The 25,214-nt window shown below is 42.9% G+C and overlaps 1 protein-coding gene across 3 annotated transcripts in view; it reads right to left on the bottom strand.

Moving 5' to 3' along the window:
- Window positions 1-25,214, bottom strand: part of Ntm (neurotrimin) — a 1,039,122-nt gene that overhangs the window by 426,753 nt on the left and 587,155 nt on the right. For 2 of the 3 annotated variants that reach the window (XM_042696207.1, XM_042696209.1), the window contains exon 2: window positions 10,530-10,614. In XM_042696207.1, the coding sequence (XP_042552141.1) occupies window positions 10,530-10,614 (85 nt within the window). Of the gene's footprint in view, window positions 1-10,529; window positions 10,766-25,214 lie in introns of those variants that run through there. The other variant, XM_042696208.1, reaches the window with a different exon arrangement.

Raw genomic sequence — 25,214 nt, 5'->3', positions numbered from 1 at the left:
GTAACTATGTTTTATTATGACTCTGTCTCAAAAGACCTAAGTCTGTAAAACTCTTAAATCCAACTTTGTGAATGCCAACATGATACAACATGACAGCACAAGTGGAAAATTCCACAGCATGGAACTTTGTTTCTGACAAATAATTACTAACATATGAAATTACTTTCAGGTTACATGTGTAAGTTGCATACACAAGATAAATGAGTTCCATGTTTAAAATTGTCTCCCATATCTAAAATACCTTATTACCTACCTGCCAGTATTCCAATTTTTTAATCCAAAATCTGAAACTTGAGTGTCAGGCATTTTAAAATAGGGATATTCAAACTGTATATCTGCAATGATCCTATTCCCATATAGGGTCACAATATGTGGTACAAGAAGTTAGGACTTCAGCACCTCTCTTATTTGTTTAGTTAGCTCTTTTGTTGAAGAGAAAGGGTACATGCCAATCCACCACCCCAGAGTATTCTTAATAAGTGCAATGAATTAAAAAATAAATAATTTGCATACATTCTCTTTCTCATGCACGGGTTCTGATGGGTTAGAATTATTTTAGACTGAGTGTTTCTGATGAGCAAATTTGTCAAAAGATGATTATTCTGAGTGAGAGAGAATTGTTCCATTCATGTACTATATTACAGCCTGTCTCAAAACCAGGGGAGATCAAGCAATTATTTCCATACAACCACACCTTCCTTTGTATCCACAGGGCCAATAATGCTTTTTCTTAAGCTGATTTCAGTTTTGTGATTTTCCATCTGTCTGTTGGTTGATTCTGTTTTCATTAAAAATTCTATTAGTTTCTGTTTTAAATCCATCAGCAAGATTGTTGTAGTATTAATTCACATGTTCATTTTATGAAACGTAATTCAGCCCCCAAAAGCTTTCTAAGCCAAAATATTTCATTCTGACAAGAAAGCACATTGACCAGGCACTCCCAAATACACTCAAATAACCATATGAGTGAATGATTTGGGAAACACAGATCATGAAACATTCACATTGGTAGATATAATAGTTCACTATATTTAAGCTAATTGAAATCATTTGTATTGGGTTAAAGTAGAAAGAACTTTTCCAGATGCTGGTGGCTCATGCCTGGAATCCTAGCTACTCAGATCTGAGGCAAAGCCAGCCCAGGGAGAGAAGTCCTTGAGACTCTTATCTCCAATAAACTACTCAGAAAAATCTGGAAGTGGCACTGTGTCTCAAGTGGTAGAGTGCTATCTTTGAGCAAAAGAAACTCAGGGACGGGGCTGGGAAGGTGGCTCAGTGGTAGAGCACTTGCCTTGCATGCCTGAGGCCCTGGGTTCGATTCCTCAGCACCACATAAGCAAAAAGAAAAAAAAAGCCGGAAGTGGCGCTGTGGCTCAAGCGGTAGAGCGCTAGCCTTGAGCTGAAGAGCTGAGGGACAGCGCCCAGGCCCAGAGTTCAGGCCCCACGACTGGACCCCCCCCCCAATAAAAGAAACTCAGGGACAGCATGAAGACCCTGAGTTCAAGCCCCAGGATCTGCACCCCAAAAAATGTAGAAAGAACTTACTCTGGTCCCTTTGGTGAACTCTGAGGTAAGTTTCTAATGCCAGAGGGATAGACTTCCCCAAAAGGAAATGCCAAATGCAGGAGGCCTTTGCCCTTCTTTGCTATTACCATGCAAGCTCTGGGCCTGCCTCCTAACAAAATCAACACATGGATTCTAGAAAACCTGCAGCACAGAATGCTCTGTATGGCTTTTTCTGTTGGGAATTCATCTTGAGCTGTGAACTCTCACAACTTTCTATGCAACAATCATATTAGGAAAAATATTTTTTCTCACTCTCTCTCAAAAATAAAATATATCAAGCAATTGTTTGAACTGAAGATGATTCTTACAATCTAATTAGCTACATCGATGCAAGCTCATGTGTGTGTGTATGCACATGCGTGCACAAAGAACTACATACAAGAAACTGAGCTCTGATGGATCACACCTATAATCCTAGCTACTCAGGAGGCTGAGATGTGAGGATTATGATTCAAATCCAGCCAGGGCATGAAAATCCATGAGGCTCTCCTCTCCAATCAACCACCAAAATACTGGAAGTGTAGCTGTGGTAAAGCATTGGCCTTGAGCACAAAAGTGAACATATAACACCCAGGCCCTGAGTTCGAGCCCCATGATTGGGGAAAAAAATACCCCCCAAAAAACAAGCAATAACAGGTGAACTTAGAGGGATTTCTCTCTTTATAGGTCTCCTTCAGAAGCAAAGTATATCTCTCAAACTGTGGCAACATGGATATGTGTATATTTGTACGTGTATGTACATATGTATATCACATATATACATATATGTACAAGTGCATGTGTATATGCATGGATATATGAATGTTCATTTCACTTATATATGGGGGGGGGGATGTGACTATAGCTGTGCATTAGGCTGTGTCTACTGCTTCACTTTAACCCAAAGCAACACTTCAAGGGATATAATAACTCTGTACTTCTTCCAGCAAGATTAACATTTTTCGCTTGCTATCATACAAAGAGAATATGCTTAAGCCAGCGTTACTGAGTTCCTAGCTTCCAGTTCATATTCCACCATGCGTACCCGCTGTCTTCCCACAAATTCCTGCTGCAATACAAGTCAATAAAGCCTCACTGCTCAAAGACCTCTGCCTCCTCTCATTGTACTCCCCTTAAACATCTCAATTTCACTCCCTTTGACTTATATATGCAGTTTGAAATTGCACTCTAAACCCAGTAAACCAAAGTTTCCTAAAATTGGTATTATTTAACCATTTCTGATGCGTTGATGATACTGTTTTGTTGGTTATATATTATACAGTGAATATCCATCAACCTGTGCATAAGGAAATAAAATGATCTTTATGTAGATTTTAACCCCAAATAACATATATGCTATGGACATTGTTTTAAATATACCTCAGAAGAGATATAAATGTCAAATATAGCTAATAACAAAAAGATAAAGAAGAAAACAAATAGGTCCAGACCCCAAACTCATTCTGCCCCATGGTAATGTCATAGAGACACATTGCTGTGGAATTCTAATAGAATTGTTTCCACCCATATTTGTTCAATCCTTCATCAGAGAAAATGTTCGAAATTGCTGATACTTGAAGCCAAAAGCTGACAGAAGAACAGGAGTTTGTCTTCCTCTGAAAATAAAAACAAAAACAGGGTGGTCCTGGGAGGCCTTGAAAAGGAGCCTGGAGAGGTAAGCTGGATCTCTGGGTCTCTCTGTCTGTCTCTACAGAAACTACCAACTATATAAAACGTTCCCTCTATCCTCCTTTCCCCTCCCTAAAACACTTCAAGAATTGAACTTCTTGTGCAGGATCATAGGAGAAAGACCACATTCACTAGGTCCTCATAAGGAAAGAAATGAGCCAATGCAGGAAGATTGATGAGAGAGAGAGAGAGAGAGAGAGAGAGACTAGTTCTCTGGTATAAAGGGCTTAAAAATCAGGACATGAACCACGTTCTGTTAGTAATGGAAGATGATTAACCATAGCTACTCAGGAGGCTGAGATCTGAGGATCTTGATTCAAAGCCAGCTCAGTGAGACTCTTATCTCAACTAACCAAAAAACAGGCAGAAATAGTGCTGTGGCTCAAGTTGAAGAGCATTAGCCTTGAGCAAAAAAGCTCAGGGAAAATGCCCAGGCATGAGTGCAAGCCCTGGGACAAGGAAATAAAAAATCAGACATGAGTGATTCTGTATCCCAGGCTCCACCACCATCAAAGTCTGAAATCCAAAAGAAAGTCTCACTTTGGTTCCTGACAGCTACCCCTCAGGGAGTATCTACAAGGAGTAAATGAGATTCTGCCAGTAAAAGAGCTCCGCACAGGTCTGGCATTCAGTAGACATGATTGTCCCCTACGCAGTCAGAGCTGTAGTGAAAGAATGCAGGCTCTGCCTTGGATTAAAGCAACAGTGAGGAGAGAACATGGTCATCCTTTCCAGATCATTCCATGGGCAACACCACATCTACCAGCAGGATCTTTACACTTAGTAGGGGAAATGCTAGCCTTCATTCAAAAACGTGCATCTCCAAATTCACTGACAACTCACAGCCAGATGATGGATTGTCTTCTAGATGTCAACCTCTCTCACCTTCCCAAAATGTACCTTTGTGCAAGACAGATGATGATGACTACCCTCACTAAATTCAAAGCTAGATAGTCAGATTTCCTACTCCCTACAATCCTTTCAAACTCCAAAATGTGTTGCTCTTAAAGGAGGAAGAAAGATGACACATGTCCACAAAGCACCTATAATATAGCATAATATAATATAATAGGAAAGCTAAGACCTGAGCTGCCCCTCTATACCCAACTCCGGGTTCCAATGACAACTGGAATACTCCTGTTCCTTCTTCCCCATGGTTGGTTGAGTTTTTAGTTTTCCCATTTTAGCTTTTGGCTCCTCAACAGGCTCAGTGTGCTCCCAGAAGCCTCCCTCCCTAGACCCATCTGCCAATGCTCCTTAGAGCCACAGGCCACCAGCTGGAGACTTGGCAATGCCCCTAGGTGAGGGCACCGTGGACAACTCCGGGAGGGGCCCAGGAAGCCAGACCTGCTCATAAGTCCTAAATAGCATTATTATTCGGAAGGAGTGAACCAGTAAACAACAGATCAATAGTTCCATCATGAGGCAACAGCTGCCAAGGGATTCTAAAAATATAAAGAAAGAAGGATAGGCAGAGAGATGCTTTTCTATGCCCTTCCTCATGTTGAAGAAGCTAATTTCCCTAAGGTCTACAGGAGGCTGAACATATCAGCAGGGTGTAAAATAGCCTCAGATGCTAAAGGACTCAATAGGGAAGTGACCTGGCATGTATCATGGTACAGATATGAAGTCATGGATAGCCAATATGACCCATCTGCCTACTGAATACAAAGACACGAATTCAATAGATTATGTGCATTTGGTGTATTATAAAGGAAGTGTTAGTTGGTTATTTTGAGTTGGGTGTCAGAAAAGGCCTCAGTGGGGAGGTTCCATTTGAGTTTGAGCCAAACAAGATATAACTCTATGGGATCATTTGGGGTAAGGGGATTTCTAGCAGTAGGAATGATGAGATAAAAGACTGTAGCTGAAATAAGTTTACTAGGTTATGTAACAGAAAGAAGACCAGAAGGTCTGAAGCAGAGCAAAGGGAAATGAAAGGTGGGAGATGGCCAGTCAGATTCTATTGGCAAATAGCCTGGCTCAATTCGTATGTTCAGTATTGGAGTGTAAATGTAAAGCAAGCATAACGCTACTCTCCAGAGGCCTTGGAGCACTGCACAACTAGCAATTCCTTTGCAGAGAAAATGAATGCTGCCAGGTGCTGGTTGCTTACAACTGTAATCCTAGCTACTCAAGAGGTTGAGATCTGAGAATCATGGTTCAAAGCCAGATCCAGCAGGAAAATCTATGAGACACTTATTTCCAGTTAACCATCGGAAAACCAGAAGTGGCAGTGTAGCTCAAAATGGCACTGTAGGCTTGAGGAAAAAAGCTCAAGAACAGTACTCGGGCCCTGAGTTCAATCCCCATGACCAACAAAAATTAAAAATTGAAAGAAAGTCCTTTATGTGTAGACACACAACTTCCTAAATCTGAAGAAGTCTCTGTGGGTACATACAAGTCTAAGACCATCAAATTCTCTGCTATTCCATGGGTGCTAGATCAAGGCTCAGCCTTCATCTCACATGTATTTCAAGACTTCTTTTATTTTTAACTCATCTTAGAAAAATTCAGTTCGGTAGCAGAGCCTACTGTCTAGACACATGGCAGAAGGAAGAGTTCAGCTCTCGATTCATGTAGCATACAGGAAATAATCCCCTTTCTTATTTAGGGAATCTCAGAGACATGAAATGTATTAAGCAGAATTACTGACTAATGGGGCCAACACTTAATGAAGGTCTCTACCTTAGTCTCTCACACACAGTAGCTTACAGTAGCTTATCCTTTCCTTCCAACAAGGACAAATTCCTGCCCACAGAAACTCGACCACCAAGAGTGCTCAGGCCATGCATAGTAACTGTAGACCACCCATGCATTAATGAACACACTTGGCCTCACCATCTTGATTATCTTCCTGTCCACAGCCTAGCTTTTAGAGGTGGGCACAATTCCATACCCCCTGCCTTGCCATGCCACAACCCCCAGCCCAGTGCCCTTTCTGAAAGAACCACTCCATTCATTGTCATTGGGTGACCACAGTTGAATTGCAAAATAAAGAGACAGAGAAATGTGGTAAGGAGTTCAACTGAACATACAGTGGGGGAGACTTTTAATTTGTTTTCAGTCACCTGTTCAGTAAACACCTGCCAGTATACAGGGCTCATGACAGGGCAAGGGATGATCTTCACTCTGTAAGATCTTCTCCCAGGCCACACCAAGAAAGGCAGAGTTAAATATTTCAATTTGAGTACCACTGAGGAATTAGGGGAACACAGAACAGTGGGTTCTGAGTTATCTTGGAGTGCAAAATCAAGCAGAGGGAACTGGAACTCTAGCCTTGCCAATTGCACTTGTCTAAATTTTCCTCTCTAGACCTCAGCTACTTCATCTAAAAAATGAGTAATAATTAAGCTTATTTCAGAAAGTTGGGGACTTAAAAGTTACTATGTATATAAAATGTTAAATAATAATATGCCCATAAAAATAGAAACTTTCATCTTGTTAACATTATTATTAGCATTTAATCTAGCTTCAAAGCTGCTTTATTTGTGCTACTTCAATGAGGTGATATGAATTCATTATGCCTCCATTGACTCCTCTCTAAAATGGGGCTATTAATACCAACTGTAACATAGTATTAGAGTTAAATGATAATACTATGTGATTAGTGATGAGTAGGATACTATATGTGGATCATTATAAATCATATACAAAATCTTATATAAATAACTTATACATTCATGAATCCTTACATAGTCCAGATATAATACTCCCTAACACATAATGAGCCCTAAATAATTCTTAACTGTTTTCATATTTTGTTTCTTGAAAATATGCATATAGAGCCAGGTGCCAGAGGTATATATCAGTAATCCTATCCACTCAGGAAGCTACAATCTAGAAAATCATAGTTCAAAGCCAGCCTAATCAGAAAAGTTCACTAAGACACCATCTCCAGAAAAACAGCAAAAGGCAGGGTTGGAAGCATAGCTCAAATAGTAATGTGCCAGATAAGCAAGACAGATAAGTTAGCACAAAGTCCAAAACCCTAGTTCGTTCAAAACCCTAGTGTATATATATATACATATTCTATATGCATATGTGTGCATATGTGTGCATATGTATGCGTATGTGCACAAAAATGTCTGTATATATGTATATATGTGTGTATATATGTGCATATACATATATAGTCATAGAATAACCGCAAGAGGGGAGAAATGGTGGAAGGTTGCAAAATATTTGCATTTCTTTTCTGATTGTGAAAGCTATGTTAGGTGAAAGATTCCCTTGTATCTCCAACAAAGATCATATATATATATATATATGAGCAACCTGGATAAAATAAGGCATTCTTTAAAAGTTCCCTTAATTTAGAGTCAGCTACCAAGTCATTTATTCTTTGGGGCCTAAAAAAGATCCTCAAAGAAATGAAACTGGTAAGAACAAAGCAGAATAAATGAAGCTAGAGCAAAAGGGCCTCTGCTGGTTACTAAGAAAACTACAACCTCACGGCATGGTGATTTAGGGTCATCTAGGCCAAAGCAGAGGTGCTCAGGCTTTTACAAGTTATAGTTTCTTATATTGGTTATGCATACATCATTAGGCAACAAAGAGAGGGAGGAGGAAGTTAGGAAGGAGGGGGGAGGAGAGAAGTTAGGAAGGAGGAGGATGAAAAACCTGCCTTCCACACACAATAAGAAAAAAAATAAGATAGCCCAGAGGCATAAAGACTGGATTGTTGCAATGTAGCATCATGTGATGTGCAAATTCCAGTGATTTTTATGCACACAAAATGCATGCTGAAATTCTAATTGGCCTGCCTGCACATACATTATGTACCACTTTTAATTTTAGTTTAAGGCCTCCACTTCACCAAAGTGGACCCCAACCAGTGCATCCTTTCCTTGTTCTATAACAGTCTAAGAAGAACAAGGAGACTACCCCACAGGCATGAATGCCTTATACACAGGTTGCCTGTTATACCTGGAGCTCTTCACATCCTAAATCAGGCTTTGGACAACAGCTGGTGTCAATTAGAATGTCCTATAGGGCTTTCTCCACTGAGATGGTCTTCTTCTGCATATAAGGAAGACATTCAAACCCTTAGGCTGCTGACACCAAATGTCAGGAGGTGTCTTGGGAGGGTGTTTCTATGCATGGCTGGACTGAGGTCAATTCTAGAGTCTAGAACAGAAGCCCAACAAAATCTCATTCCTCCATCTCTACTCTAACAAAACTGCTGTATGAAACACACACATGAAAATATATACAAACATTGTCCAAAAGTCATGGAAAGGAACCCCAGAGTGAGGGAAAAATAGGAAGCATGGAAGGAAGGATAAAGGAAGAGAAGCTAGCTAGTACACAATAATAAGTTCTGAAAAAGAAGCTGCTCCAAGTCCAGGCCTGTCCCATGGCTCAGAATCTGCTGAACTCATCCAGAAATGTCCAGTTTCTCATGAGCCTGGCGGGGGGGGGGGGTGCTTTCTTTTGGAGACCAGATAGTAGCTAATCTTTCCTCATATTTTCCCTATAATGCGAGAGTCCCTGTCAAGTTCCATTTACTATTTATTTATCTCAAATCTCTGCAGAGATAACCAACTTCTACTTCTCCTTGGGTGGAAAAATCTATTCTTGTCTAAAATATTCTCCACTTGAGAAAGCCTCTACATTGTCCTTGGTGGGCTTCCTGTAGTCAAGGGTTAGGGACAAAGGAGGCATCCAGAGAACATTCAATTTCTTTGACCATATTACTTTAGAGGTTCGTTTCTGTTTTTCTGTGTAAGTAGTCTGAAATCGCTGCATACTTGCAGCTCCCATGAGATCCCTGTATAAAAGCAGATGCATAGTCATTCTGAAGAAGGGACAATTAGATGTTTTACCTTAGCCTAAATTAGTCTTTAAAGAGCTAAGTTGAAAAGGTGAACTTCCTGGACCAGTGACTAGTTCAGCAAGGCCCTGAGGGTTGACACTCAAATATAAAGGATCTTGGGATACTTGCAACATCATGTAGCTCAGTTAAGTCACACTTTGGGGATGCAGTGTCCTCATAGTCCAACTCTGTCTCTCCAATGCTCCCTTTCTAATTTTGTTTCCTATAGGACTCAAGTATACAGGTCACAAACTCATCCAATGTCAGCTGACAAGAACAGTAACCAGAGGACAAAAACCATAGATACCAACTACAATCTTGTCATCCGAAGAATCTTCATATTCAAAGAATGAGAATATTGTCATGTGCTCTGTGGCCTATTCCATTGCCCAGTTTTGAAAACTTTATGGAAAAGAACTAACATATTAAGTCAAAAGAAAAGCAGTAAAATGAAGCTTTAAAACTTCTTCCCCTCTCCTTTCCACCCAATGCTTACTCCCTTAAACATTTTCCCCCCCCTCCCCTTTCCGCCCAATGCTTACTCCCTTAAACATTTCCAGAGAGGAAGATTTACCATTACAGTCACTCCTGTGTTCTTCCACACAGGAAATGGAGTGAAGGGTTTCCATATAGAGAGGTAATCAGGAAGATAGAATCATCCTCCTTTACAAGTGCATAGCCAAGATTATTCTTCTCCTCCTCCTTCCCCAGAATCTGCAAGCCTTTGCTCCAGAAACCAATCCAGACCCACATAACACTGAAGCCTAGTTTCTGTTCCCTGGTGAGTTTTGCATATGTACTGCTTTGGTGAACAGCAGGAATGGAAAGAACACGGATTCACCAGACTAAATGACATTTTGCATGGTCAAATCAGACTCCCTGACTTTGGCTTCAGAAAGCCTCCTTTGAGAAGGAGAACGCATCTTTCTCTGTCCACCAGCTCATGGCACCATAGCAGCTAGGAAAGCCCTAGTACAGTACAGGCCCAGACACAGAGACTCTGCAGATCTCAGGAGTCCTGGCTGGCAAATCCCCATGGCCTGGGTTCACACCCAGCCAGACAGCTCCTTTGGGACTCATTAACTTCAGAGAACAACGTTCATGCTGAGTCTCAGCCAGGCCTCCAGTCACCACGGCCACCAGGCTCAGGCACAGACAGCACCAGGACCACTGGCACTTAGTCTCAGAACCACAACCACCATCACCACCACCGCTGGACCCAGCCACCCCTCACCCTGACCAAATCCCTCACTCAGAAAGGCCAGTTTGAGGAAAACTGCGCACCTCAGAGCGTCTCCCTATGCCTGCCATATTACATCCCAGGCCGAGCACCCAGCATTATCCACGAACCGCGCAACCCAGGGAACCAGCGACCTCTCTGCTAGCCCCAGCGTGCTCAGGCGCACACTCCCGCACCCCCTTTCCCCTCACCCCCAGCCCACACAATTCACCAATTCGTAAAATGGCAGTTCCCTACCTGAGGGTGGCGCTCTCCCCCTGCCGGACCGTCACGTTGTCCATCGCTTTGGGGAAGGTGGCATCTCCGCTGCGCACGGGCACTCCTGTGGGTACAAGGAACAGCAGCCTGAGAGACACGACCACGAGGCACTTCCAGGGCAGGAACAGGTACCCACAGACCCCCATCCTCGACGGCCACAACTTCCCAGAACTCGGGCCGCCTGGCGCACACGCCCCCCGGGCGAGCACAGGAAGTGGGTGGGGTGGGGAGCGAGCTCGGGGACTGCGCGGTGAACTAGCGGCGACCGCGAGGCGCGGGGAAGCGAGGAGCGCGCAGACTCCTCCAAGTCTAGTATTCCTCCCCCAAATCCAGCCTCGGAGAAGCAGTTTCCACGGAAGACATCCAAATGTGGGATGGGATGGTGGTGGTGGCGGGGGACTTGCTTCTGCTCGCTGCTGGGGCCAGAGAAAGGTGGCCGGGATGGGCAGCGCCGGGCGGGCGCACAGGTGCACGTTTCAGGGGCCGCTTCTTCCCATTCACAGTTCAGACATGGCACTTTGGAGAGGAGTAAGCAGCACTTTGGTGTCGGAAGGGGATGAGGGCGGGCTTCACCCGGCTATCCAGACGTGCGCTGCGATTCCTCAGCTCCAGCCAGGGGGTGGGTGGGGAAACGAAATCCAGCACTTTTCTGTCTTTTTTTTTTTCTGTTTTTCTTTCTTTCTTTTTTCTTTTTAAGTTTCGAGGAAGGCTCGCCACCAGAAACGATCAGTTAACAATAGCCCGATGGGGAAGTAGCGCTGGCAGGAGGCGGCCAGGGTTGGGCAAGGAGGAGAAGGCTCGGCCCGCTTCGCGCAATCCAGAGGCGGGATCGTGCCGCAGCGGCTCGGTCAACTTCGCCGGAGCCCCGAGCAACGCTGCAGCCTCCGCGATCCCAGCGGTGTCGGCAGGGCGGGCAGGGCGACCGGGGCAGCAGCGGCCGGGCAGGAGTGGGCCGCGGCGGCCCCTCCTTCGCTGGTTCCTTCGCTCGCTGGGGAAGGCGAAGCGCAGCCTGCACCGGAGCCGCGCGGACGCCCCGCTCAGCGGCCGCCCCGCTCAGCGGCCGCCCCCGGCCTCCGCGCCGCCTTCCTCCCGGGAGCAGCCCCGACGCGCGCGGGCCCCGACCGCCGGGGTTGTCATGGCAGCAGCTCCATCCCTGACCGCCACTTTCTCCCGGTGCAGATTCCGAGCGAGCGCGAGCGGGCGGGCGGGCGGTGAGGACGGCGCGCTCATCCCGGCGGGTGCGGGGCGCGGGGCGCTGGCGCCCACCTTAACCCCCGCCGCGCCGGGCAGAGGAGGTGTACCGGCCCTGACCGGGAGTGTTCACTATTGCCCCCAACCCTTGAAGAGCCGACACTTCCAAATTTAAAAGAGAAGGCAAAGTTAGCATGCCGTCTTAATAAGCCTGAGACGTCTTAATAGGGTCACAAAGTAATTAACTAGGAAAAGGAAGACCCTGCAGCATCCATACGTGCGCCTTTAAATGATCGCATTAATTCTATTAGCATGTAGAGTAAATTTAGAATGTCGGGATGATGTTTTAATATAATCTCATTTTTATTCCACAGTACGCCTCCCTTTTTCAGCCCTCCCATCCCCCCCCCACAAAGAAGATGCTTAAAATCCTACAGACCCAACACTAGCGTTCTAGATGTTCTCCATATACAAAATTTAAAAAAAAAATAAATCACAGAATGCTCTTAGTACGTGAACCTGGCAAAAACCAAGAAAATGTAGGACACGTTCAACAGTGACTTTCTTACATTTCATGATTTGTGGTCATTAAATGAATATTAGGAAGCTGGAACAGAGTTTGAAAAGGGAGTGGTTGGCAGAAGGGGGTGGATGATTGGCAAAGGGAACAAGAGATTCATTCGAACTACTCCAGGTACCTGAGTCAAAAAGGAGGTGTGAAATGTGGTAAGACTTTGGAGGGTGGGAAAGGTGTGGGGGTGAGGCTGGGAACAACGCTAATGAGAGGATAACACTAATCAAAATGCACCGGACATACAGGAACACATTAAATTGTAACCCTCGTGTACAGCCATTTGAAGATTAAAAATACAATAAGATAAATCCAGCCAACTATAAGTACATTGGGATAGATGCGGAAGTGTGTATAGCAGATTTGCAGGTGTTTTGGTTTTCACATGCTGGCAGCTAATTTCATCAATAAGAGGTGTGGCTTTTTATTCAGAAAAAGGCTGGAGGTGCCTCTGTGCCTGTTTCTTCTTCCCTCTGGCTGCTGCTTGGCCTTCTGTGCCTGCACTATGGTTTCTAGTTAGTTTCAGCTCTGTTGGAATGCAGTCTTCCTCTTCTAAGACTCAGGCCTGTGCACCCTTGTGACTCACAGACTAGCTGCCCCAGCAGAGGTAACTAATAGGCTTCCTCCTCAGGGATTCTCAAATTTACCTGGTAGCACTGATCTGAATTCTTCCTGGGGCCAATGGAGGCTACTATGGCTTTGGAGTTCCCTCCACCCTCCACCCTGTACCTTCTGTTAAATTCAATCATGATGCCATTACATTAATAAAAAGGTCAGTAAGATATTCTTCCCCAAAACCATCCAGCACCAGAGATGGAATCGTTATAAATAAACTACTGTAACTGCCTGCCTAGACTCTGGTGCTACAAGTAATAGAACTTGCCACCATTAAGTAATGTCAATAATTTGCATATCATTAACATGCTAAGGAGGATGCAAGCAAGCTCCACCCACCATATCACCCTCACACTGACTACTATGGCCAACAAGACAATACTCATCTCTGGAGAGATCACAAAAGGAGGCTGCGACATTTTGCCTTTTAATTTATGAATGACTATTTATTTTGCTGGTTCCAAGGTTTCAACTCAAGATCTTATGCTCACTCAGTTTGCAAGCTCACGGCTGGCACTCTACTACTTGAGCCAATCCTCCAGTCCAGCACTTTGCAGTTAATTGGAAATAGAGTCTCACAGTCTGCCCACATTGGCAGGATCCTCAAGGATTTTCCTGAATAGCTAGGATTATAGGTATGAGCCACAAGTGCCTGGCTGTATCTCTTCCTTAATAGTTGATCATGTAGTACTCAAGCATGCAAAGTTGAGCAACTTAACACTGAAGGTTCCAAAAGCTTTTGCCTTAAGTTGTCAGTACACCTATTTCCCCCATCTCTTCTGGTGATTTTCAGTGGTATTAAATTCTCAGGAAAAGCCATGTATTACCTTGGACCTCTGGGACTATCTACCTGGTACCTTTACAAATGCCTCAATCATTTTTACTTCTTTCCCAACACAACCTCTGTTCTTCAGCACATTCAAATGGTAACAAATCCTAGTCATGGGAAAAGAGAGAGGCTCATTCTGGGCTTTGGCATCCTTTCCCTACAGACCTGAGAATGGCCAGGGTGATTCCTTTGATGATCTATTCTGATTCTGTGCCTTGCATCTAATTCCCATGTAGGGACAAATGAGCATAGATTTTGCATCTAGGAATGTGGATAATGACACCAACGGGCCCTCCCAAGGGGCCCACATACATGATTAATTCCACAGGAAAATACTTAGAAATCCATTTATGATAGAAGATGCTTTATTACTACATATCTATCTGCCACTGCTTCTTTGTTATGGCTAGGTGGAAAGATAATTCTTATAAGCAGCTAACACAGGTCTGTATGCACTTGATCTGTATCTTCGTGCTGCCGTATCTTTCTCCCCGGCAGTGAGGAAGAGTGTGGACCTACAGCACCCCAATAGTTGCCAGCAGAAAACCCAACAGGCCTCAGGAAACTCTCAGGGTGAGCAAAGAACAGCTACTTATGACCTCCGATCTCATTGGTAGGCCCAGGAACCCAAACTTTATTCATAAATGGCAGTTAAGAAAGTGGTGAAAGGTCAGAGCTGCCTGTGCAATTAAACAAGACAGAATGGTTTTTATTCCAGCCTGCTATTGAAGTGGTTTGAAAAAGATGGAGATCAAATCAGCTGTCAATAGCTTTCCTATCCCTAATCCCTAAATATAACCAATACTTAGTGGCTTATCTTATAGCCTGTCTCTTGTTCATAACAAAAACTGCTGGATTTATTTTATTTTTTTCTTCCCCCAGCATATCTGAGTTAATGAAAAGGGGATGACAGCCAGAGCAATTTCATTATTTGTGTTCTTTATAGAAACAACTTCCTCTATGCCTCCTGGAAAGCAGATTCCTAACGAGCACCACCTCCACCTTCTTTTCCCATCTCCCTCTCCTTCCTCCCTTCCTTCCGTGCATACACATATACTGTACACATAAATCAACTTGTCACAGCTTGTCTCTGGGCTGACAGCTGTAATTGCTTCAGGTTATAAAAATATCCACAGGACAATGCCTTTCAAGCTCACAGACACGCACATGCACACACACACACACACACACACACACACACACACACACACACACAGATGCACGCACATACACACTGCAAAACAAAACCATCAGAGGCCCTTTCATAATCTTAAAGCTGTGAGGGAGGCTGGGGGAGTTTGCCAAGCAGACTCTGGTGTGCTGGCAGGAAGGAATCTGAAGAGACTTCTGGCAGTTTGGGCACCTATACACTGACACAGGTTTGGAATGGCAGAACTCTCTGGGAAAGGAAACATCATCTGTTCTGTTGCTGTTGTTTTGTTTTGTTTTGTTTACTCTGTTCCCTACCGCAAGCTGGAGAAAGCTACGAGGTCTGACTATTCCACTGCACTAGACACCAAAAGAACACCGGCTTAAGAAATGCCAGTTCTTCTCTACAAAGGCGAAAGGCCCCCCTCTCCTGGTGGAGATTTCAAATAGAAGCTCTGGCAAGATGAGAAATGCAAGGCAGTTAGAGAGTGGCTTGACATCAAATAGATATTGAGAGATTTAATCAGAAAGAGCAGTGTAAATCTGGATAAAGAGATGCCTCTGGGGGTGTAGGAAAGGGCTAGGCTTTGGGGGGGAAAATCTCATGCTATATTTTTTTGCTTCTCGATGAATATAGGATCAAAATAAAATGGCTGCTCATCTGAGCTTCAGTCCAGCATGTTTGGATTTCTGCGGGAAGGCAAAAGGGCAAATTGAAGAAGAGAGAGGAAAAGAGGCCAGAAGTAGAGAGAACTGAAAAGGAGGGCAGGAAGATAAGGCAGAGGTATAGCTGTGCCCAAGGATGTAGAAATCCATTCTACTTTTAAGAGGTGCATATAGCAGAGACCTGGTGAGAAGAACCAGTGGAGATGGACAGAAAGGTAATGGGGGAGCAAGATGAAAAAGTCGTAACAAAGTTAGGGTCCCAGAGGGCTCAAGAGTCAGGGGCTTTGGACAGATCTTCTTGTATATCATTTTTAGATCATAGTAAAACCTTAGATTCATGGAATCACGGGAAAATGTGTTCTGGAAAGACTCTGGAAGGTATTTGGTGTAACTTTCTGTATAAGAGAAATTCTGAGCCCAAAAAGGGGGTTGGGGCATAAAGTTAGAAACAGGCAACGCAGGACAAGAAGTCAGGCTTCTAATTCCAATCCAGTGTTTTTTTTTGTGTGTTTTTGTTTTGTTTACCACCATGCAGCTTACAGGCTAAATAATAAACTGCCTGCTTGTATGCTTCATCTGTAAGCCAAGGAGAGAATCACAAAGGAGAGGATATTATCACTCTCAAGATAGCTCTGGGTGTCCAATTAGTTACTCGAATTCAATATATTCACTAAACCAGCAAGAAGATGTTAAATTCCTCATGTGAACAAGGGATTGTGCTGAAATGCTGAAATCTAGAGGGACAAAGTTGCCTATCATCTCACATTTTTGGGCTTGTTAGTGATTTCATTTGTGTTAAGATTCGCAAGTGTTATTGGGCACTAGTGGGTCATGCCTATAATCCTAGCTACTCAGGAGCCTGAGATCCGATGGTCATAGTTTGAAGCCAGTCCAGGCAGGAAAGTTTGAGACCCTTGTTTCCAATTAATCAGCAAAAAGCTGGAAATGGAGACGTGACACAAGTGGTTGAGCATCAGCCTTGAGCACAAAAGCTAAACAAGAGTGTGAGACCCTGAGTTGAAGCCCCAAGACTAGCACCAGAATAAAAAAGTAGGAAAGATTCACCACTATTGAAGTTATAATGAATTCTAACCTGTCCTCCCAAAGAAACTCCGAAAAACTATGCAGGCCTCTGCCTGCCTTTTGAGAAGAGAACATCCCATGACAATTGTCCAGATTCCCAGGCAACAACCTGGGTATCTTCCAGCTTGATTCAAAGAAACCATAAGAGAAAAAGGAATCTTCTTGAGGATGTCCAAATGTAAGAAGAGATCACACAGTAGTCATCTATGTAGTTCATACTCTGCCTAAAAAATGCACAGTGTCTAACCAAGAAAAGAGATAAACAGCAAGCAAAATATTTCACAAAATAATAGACACAATTGTGATAAGTTCCACAAAGAAGAAGTGGAAGAATGCATGTGACTGTAGGTCCTCCTTGAGTCTAGAACATTGGGAAACATCTCAATAAGGACATGATGCTAAGCTGATCCTCATGGGGTGGCATGAAAGGCAGTGGGTGCCGGCAGGACCTTGATTCCAGGCAGATGGCACAGACTCTACCTGACCAAAGACCAGAACGAGGATCTGTAGAAGCTGCTATTGTTTATCACCTCAGAGTGTGTTCATTTAAGCTAAAGACAGTGGAATTCTGTGTTCTTCAACCCTTGGGTATACATTCATTCATTCATACATACATTCTGTATATATGACTCACTAAAAATAACCATGGGTTTAGAAACCAGATAGGGCACAAATCAAGTCTTCATCCTCTCTATTACTATTGTGAGACCTTGGGGATACAACTCAACCTCATTTTTAAACTAGTAGCATTCCTGATGCCAGCCACCAGGGACTGGTATAAAGCTAAAATGAGAATATCCTTCTTTGGCCACCCCTGTGTTTCCCACGCTGAGATCAGACGGGAAAGATTTGACTTTGGACTTGCTTCCTCCATTGCTAGTTGACCCACACAGGAAGTTCAGCAGAGACCCCAGTTGCAGCCTGCAGGACTGGCCTGGGAGCACTTCATTCCAGAGACAGAAAAGGAATCTCATGCTGGGATGGGGTCAGAAAGAAGTAGTCATTCAGCCCTTCAGCCACCCACAGCAGGAAGAATAGTGACTCATTTTTCACCCCACTTCCCCATTTTCCAATGTGCAGGCATCAAGATGGCTGTAGTCTGCACACAGAATGGATGCCTATGGGAAAACAGCCTGCACTTTAAGAAAGAGGATTGGGTTTCCTCCTGCTGTAGCAGCCTGGGAACTTTGGTCTCTTGTTTTCCCATGTATACTCACCTAGTAAAAGAGCCAGAGACAGGGCCGGGGGTGGGGTTGGGGGGGGGGCAGAGGGGTCAAGACAGGGCTGCAAATGTGGCTTAATGGTAGAGTGCTTGCCTAGGATGCCTGTTGACCAGGGTTTGATTCCTCAGTATCACATGAAAAAGCTGGAAATGGCACTGTGGCCAGAAAAGTCTGACTGGCCTCAAATCTGAAGTTTATAATCCCAAATATCTACAGACAAGCCTGGTGTACTTCTGTCCCTTTTCTCCTTAGGAAGTTCCTCTTTACTTGTGTCTCTCTTTAGCCTCATTTTCTTTGGAAGTCTTAACCCTCATTTTTCCAACTAAAAGCAGTAGGAAAAGAAAACTTAAATGACAGGAGAATTTATTCCATAACAAATGGGTTCAATCATACCTTTTTTTTTTTTATTGGTGATGGAAGGTTCTTGTAAATAAACCAGAAGACCTAGATGCTGGATTTAACTCACACCATCATTTTATCATTCTAGTTACCTCTTTTTTTTTTTAAATTGCCTCTTCACTTGTCAAAAGTACCAAGATCATCTTCCTACACTGTAGTAATTGTCAAGATCTAGCTAATTCCATCCAGTGACTGAGGTACTTCTGATATTACCAGAATGATTCCACACTAAGACAACAAATCAGAGGGGAGACTAGAGGTCAAGCATAAAGAATCCCAATCCTCAGATTGCCACTCACTGGTTCTGTGGAAGTGCCCAGGTCTCTGCTTCTTGCCTTCTAAATGAGGAGCTTGGATTAGATGGCTTCTGAAAAACGTCCCAACTCTAATCGTCGGTGATTATAATGCTTCTCTACCCTCTTCTCAGAAGCAGTTTACCCTTCAGATTCACTTATCTGTTCCTCCTGTGCAGACAGAGCCTCTTCTTCTCTGCCCTTCAACTCTCCCCATTTACCAAGGTACCCACTTCAGTACTTTGTACATTCGCACAAAGTAATTAATGAGCTGCCCTGGATCTAAGGCAAGCCGATGGAAGAGTCAAGATGATTAAAAGTCTTCCGATAAAGAGTTTCTTTAAGGAAAAGCAAGTCCCACAATGCAACCAGCAATGTTAATCTTCAATAAATATGCTGTTAATATTTAACTGGCATTTATTTAAACTTACAGTAACTGTCCTATTAAATCCAAATTAATTGCCCATTTGGGAATCTTCCCCTAAAGCTTCGCTGGGACAAGACTGTCTAGATCATACTCTATAGTAGGCATCCAGCCATGGGAAAATATTTCAACAGTCCTAAAACAAGACTGTTAGGGTAGTAGGATCCGAGGAGCTATTACAGGTAAATTACAGCTAGTGGGGTGTTGTGTCTCACACCTATAATCCCAGCCACTCAGAAGGTAGATATAAGAGGACAGCAGTTCAAGGATAAACTGGGTAAAAAGTTAGGGATGGCAGAGTACCAGAGGCTTACTACAATCCAAATGACTCAGGAGGCTGAGATCTGGGAATTGAGGTTGAAAACCAACTCCAGGAAGCAAAAACTGAGAGATTCTTATCCCCAAATAACCACCAAAAAAGCTGGGAGTGGTGGTGTGGCTCAAGTGATAGGGCACCAGCCTTGAGCAGAAATGCAAAAGGACAACACCTAGGACCTGAGTTTAAGTCCTCAAACTGGAATACAGACAGACAAACAGAAATGTGCACGATGCATGCACACACATGCACACATGTACATATACACACTTTTTTGTTTTTGATGGTGGTCCTGGGGCTTGAACTCAGGGCCTGGATATTGTTCCTGGGCCTTTTTTTGCTCAAGGCTAGCGATCAACAACTTGAGCAACAGTTCCTCTTTTGAGTTTTGGCTGTTAATTCGAGATAAGTGTCTCCTGGATTCGTATCTACCTGGACTGGCTTCTGCTACCCTCAGATCTCAGTTTCCTAAGTAGCTAGAATTATAGGCATGAGCCTTGGGTGTGTGGCATACACATACCATTTTATGTGTCATAAGAATGCTTTAAAATGGTAGTTGTATATTTAAAAGACTAAGAGCTATGAACCAATCCCCAAGTCATGCTGCTTTAGAAAGGGCAGTCAGAGTGTAATTGGGTAGACCTGATCTTTGCTATCCCTGAAATCAAACGTTTTTGTTATAAATGTGATCCTAGCTGATCTTTTGTGATGTTACTTTGTTATGATTGTAACGCAAATACATTTGTCACACAGACACACACACACACACACACACATCATCATCATCATCACATCAGTGGACTAAAGAGACATGTGGAATTCAGACAAACCTGGTCAGATTGGTTAGCATTCAAGCTGGATAAACTTCAAACCAAGGCATCAAGGCTGAACAGAATCTGGACTTTCTTCAGGAAAATGAGAGCTGGATGTGATGGGACTGATTCACTCCAAAGCTGCCGAAGCTTTAGTTCACTGGCTTAGGTTTGTAGTGTTCAGTGTTTGCCTTGCAGTGGAAGGGTTTGAGGTGGAGCGGGATGGCTTAGAGACTGGGCGTGGATGTGAGGAAGTCAAGAAGGGACAAGGAAAAGAAGACAGGGAGCAGGCAAGGCAGCCTGCTCCTTTGATAAGGATAAGCAACTATCCTATTGCAGAAATCAAGGAATCTTTTTTTTCAATCCATTACCTTTTTTCTCCTTTTCTTCAATCACTGTCAAGTTAGACTAAAGATACTTCAAAACCCTTACAATGTGTTCATTAATAAGAAAAACCTTTTCAAAGCATAACTGGAAATTGGAAAAAAGCAACGAATTTGTGTGTGTTTGCATCATCCTGACTTTCACACATCTGCTCATCTTTACCTTATCCTCAGAGACTTTTGCAATGAAGAATCATGGGTGGGTTTGAAGCAACCTGATCATGGATATTCTTCCCAATCTGCTCTCCTCAGAAAGGAATTATTTTACCTCAATCTGCTATATGCTTTCTCTTTCTGGCAGCAAGTGAGAAAGGGCAGCTTGTGAATGGCTAGAGAGAGTGGACTGTTCTGGTAGCAGTTGGCTTTGGACTTTGGGTGTAAAGAGAACAGGGAATATGTTGTGAATTTGCATGTGAATGAGGCACAACAGAAGAAAATAATTTACCTCAGCTTTCACAACAGTTTTGACAAGGTGTCAGGATCAAAGATGTCTTAAAAAAAAAAAAGTAGATGAGAAGAGTATCTGTCTTTCTCCCCAAGGTAAAGAATTAGCTTAAAGCTAAGAGGCAAATCAAGGGTAGATTGACACGTTTCTCTGTGGAAAAGTATTAATACCACATTCCCCAAAGGACTGTTGCTAGGACAAATCAAATTTAATATCTATACCAGGAAATTCATCGAGAACTCTCACAAGTTTGCAGAAGACATTAAGTTCCCTTAAGTAATTAAGTCTTAGGCTGATATAATGAGCTTCAAGTAATCCAGAAAGTTATGTGCATACACTGAAAAGTGGACAGAGTGTAACATGTTTCAGGAAAAACAATCTATAATGGGCTTATAAGACATTGGACTCAAGGGAATGGGAGGAGAGGCAGTAAAGTGGACATGAACAAGGAGTCAGTAGTCTTTACTTAAATCTAGGCTTCAGAAATCACTAGTTTGACCTTGGAACGTTTTCTCACCTCTTCGTGTGTCAATTTTCTCCTCTATTAAAGAGTAATATTACCTATCAATAATATTTGCTGTGAGGGTTAAACGAGCTAACATGTATAAAGTGCCTATTGATTTACCTGGCATGTAGTTTTCACTCAAACATGTACTGATAATTTCTTTTTCTTTTACAATCCATGCAAGAACTTTGCAATCAGTCACTGCTTGATTGTGCTAGAGTGGTGGTCATTTTTAGAGTAAGATATTATAAATTATTGTCTGCAGTTATCAGGCTTTTCTTTTGCTGCAAAAGAAGTGGTAGGCCAAGCATTTCTGTAAAAATCATTAGGCGAATATTAGATAAATAGAAATAAGGGAAGAAATAATTACTTTGTTCAGAATTTTATGTGTAAATTATATTGTTCATAATTGTTAACCATTGTTGCTCATAAATTATAAAGGAAGTTGGGTGTCAAAATGTACTTTTGTTTGTTTTGGGTGTGTGTGTGTATGTGTGTGTGTGTAAGAGAGAGAGACAGAGACAGAGAGACAGAGTGACAGAGAGAGAGAGGGGGGAGAGAAAGAGAGAGGGAGAGAGAGAGAGAGGGGGAGAGAGAGAGAGAGAGAGAGAGAGAGAGAGAGAGAGAGAGAGAGAGAGATTCCTGTCCTGGAGCTTAAACTCAGGCCTGAGCACTGTCCCTGAACTTATTTTTGCTCAATGCTAGTGCTCTACTACTGCTCCATGTTCAGCTTCTTTGGTAGTTAATTGGACATAGGAGTCTCAAGGACTTTCTTGGTAGGCTGGCTTCCAGCTGTGATCTTCAGATCTCTGCCTCCTGAGTAGCTAGGGTTACAGGGAAGAGCCATAGGCACCAGGTTTTTTTGCTCTTTTGAGGCAGATTCTTGTTATGCAGCCCAGGTTGGCCTCAAGCTCCAGATTCTTCCGTCTCATTTCTCTGAATGGCGGAATTATAGGTGGGCCATCACATCCTGGTTCAAAAGTCACTTGTAATTTCTCTACCTTTAACAACTACCTCTAAGAATTTGATCTCGCAGTCCTTGTCTCTGCATCTCCATCTCTCCATCTCTCCCTCTCCCTTCTCATTCTTCCTCTAAATTGTATTTCACATTTATTTACCATTCTCAACCTCTGCTACCTTTCTCTGACCTAAGCCACCATGGGTCCTTTAGTTTCTTATCTGTATTATTTAGATTTCTTCTTGTAGATGTGCTCTATCAGCTTTTGTCAAATATGGGTCATCATTTTTCATACGGAAAGAAAGATCTAAAATCTGGTTAATCTATTAGAGGCTTCTCACTGCCATTTCAATAAAGTCTGCAATCTGTATGTAGCTTCTGAGCCCATAACATGCAGCCTCTGTATGTTTTCTGCTTTATCTCCAGGGCTGCCTTTCCAGAGTCAGCTAACTAGTCAAGATCCTATCTCATTTAAATTCTCAAAGGTTTTACTTTCTAGCAATGGGCAGTACTACTGGCTGCAGCCCTGCCTGTTTTTCTTGCTAAGTTCTTTCTACCTTTTCAGGTCTAATTTACTCATAAAGGGGAGTTATGTCATCAACTGCAGGATCTGTCTCCTACATCGATATTTCTCATAAAGTTCGCAATACTTGTCATGGTTCATTTGTCTTCTTCTTTGTTATAATCTTAAAGATTAACCGTGCCTGGCACACAATAGGTCTCGATGCCTAGTGGTTGAAGTTAAGCAACTAGCACAACTTGGGGAGCAATAACAAATTCTAGCTGGGTGCTGGTGGCTCATCACTACAGTCCTAGCTATGTAGGAGGCTGAGAACTGAAGATCATGGTTCAAAGCCAGCCTATCCAGGAATGTCCATGAGACTCTTAACTTTAATTAAGTACCAGGAAACCAGAAGTGGAGCTGTGGCTCAAAGTGATAGCATACTGATCTTCAGCAAAGAAGATCAGGGATAGCACCCAGGCCCTGATTTCAAGCCCCATGACCAATAAATTAAATAAAATGAGATACAATAAATTTCTGGGAAGGGCTTCCATATTGAACTCTGGGACTGGGTGCTGAGCCTCAGCTCTTCAGTCAAGGCTAGTGCTCTACCACTTGAGCCACAGCACCACTTCGGACTTTTTCTGCTTATGTGGTGCTGAGTAATCCCTCATGCATGTGAGGCAAGCATTCTACCACTGAGCCACCTTCCCAGCCCCTAAACTGAATTTTTTTTAAAGGCAAGCCAGGTACTGGTGGCTTATATGTTTAATCTTAGCTACTCAGGAGGCTGAAATCTGAGGATCATGGCTCAAAACCAACATGGGCAGGAAAGTCTGTGAGACTCTTACCTCCAATTAGCCACCGAAAAGCTAGAAGTGGACTTGTACCTCAAATGGTAGAGTGATAGCTCTGAGCAAAAATAAAACCAAAAAACAGAAAATAAAACAATTTAGCACCCAGACCCTGCATTCAAACCCCATGATCAGCACACAAATAATAATACTAATATTAATAATTAAAGGTAATGGATATTCATGAATATCCATATAATCCAAATATGATGACACATATTTAATGATAAAACTGTAACTAGAAGTAATTTTCAAAAAAATCTTTAGAAGTCAAGATAGTTGTTTAAAGGATAAACAACAATCATGTCTGTAGGAAAGATTGTACAGGCAAAACTAAATAGCTAAATAGGATAAGGGAGGTTTGGATGAATGAATGGGTGACAGTCCCACACTAGTTTATTAGGTTAGGGTGTCTGATGTATATCTCTAACCTTTGAAATAAGACTCCCATGCAGAATTGTCACTGTCCAAAACAAGTAAGTGGGACATCTGAATTGATGTAATCCAATGTGACCTTTCTAATGTCAGGTTCCCATCTGCCCAGTAATTCAATTCTCTATATGGATAGGGATAAGTGAATTATGTTCCTCTTCTCCCTTACATATCCTCTATGCAACCTATTCTACAATATCTGGGCATACTTGGTAAGGGAATTTTTTTTAAAAAATACAGTATGTAAACATTCATGTGATTTGCATGAAATCCTCAGGAAGGTAGAATCCAGCTCTAAGCAGAACTAGGTATTACATTTTTCATCTTCACCTCCTAGGAGATTTACTCCATATCTGACCCACGACATCCTTGCTTACTGATGGATACAGAGCATGTCTGCATGTTTCACTAAATTTCTGGGGTATGCCATCAGGTTTACCCCCTGCCTTGCTTGCCTCCTTCCTTCCAGAGGATCACTTTCTAACAGAAGGAGATGCTTTCTGATACACATCTTGAAGCTCTTGGTCTTATGCTCCTGGTCTGCCTCATTGCTTTCTCCTGTGCCCACCTACTTTCTAGAGCATGATGTAAAGCAATTGGCTGTCCAAAGAATCCTTCGTTTTTCCCTTTGATGGAAGAGAATTATGATAGCCAAAATAAAAACCACTGGATAATGCACAGGGCTGAGTTCTCAGCTATAAATGCCTCATGGACTTGCTATGTGAGAAGGCTTAACTACAACCTCATTTAGGAAACGAGCTTTTACTCTTATTTCCTGTAGACACAGTAGAATGACATAGACAATGTCCCAGAGATGCAAAGAAGTGACAAGCCCAAGATCAGACCAGAAAACTTTCACCTAATTAAACTTGAAGTAAGTTTGGAAAGATTCTTTTTGATTGCCCAGCTGGGATGAGATTCCTGTCTTGCATTTATTTACTCAACTGGTATCTACCCCAATAGGTGACACCTTGAAACTCTATACAATTGGGATTGGTGTATATGGCTTCAGGC

The sequence above is a fragment of the Dipodomys spectabilis genome, unplaced genomic scaffold, assembly GCF_019054845.1.
Source record: "Dipodomys spectabilis isolate Male_0828 unplaced genomic scaffold, ASM1905484v1 ptg000201l, whole genome shotgun sequence".
In the NCBI taxonomy this organism is placed as follows: domain Eukaryota; kingdom Metazoa; phylum Chordata; class Mammalia; order Rodentia; family Heteromyidae; genus Dipodomys; species Dipodomys spectabilis.
Note: the sequence above shows the minus strand (reverse complement) of the source record. Positions and strands in the feature narration are given on the sequence as shown.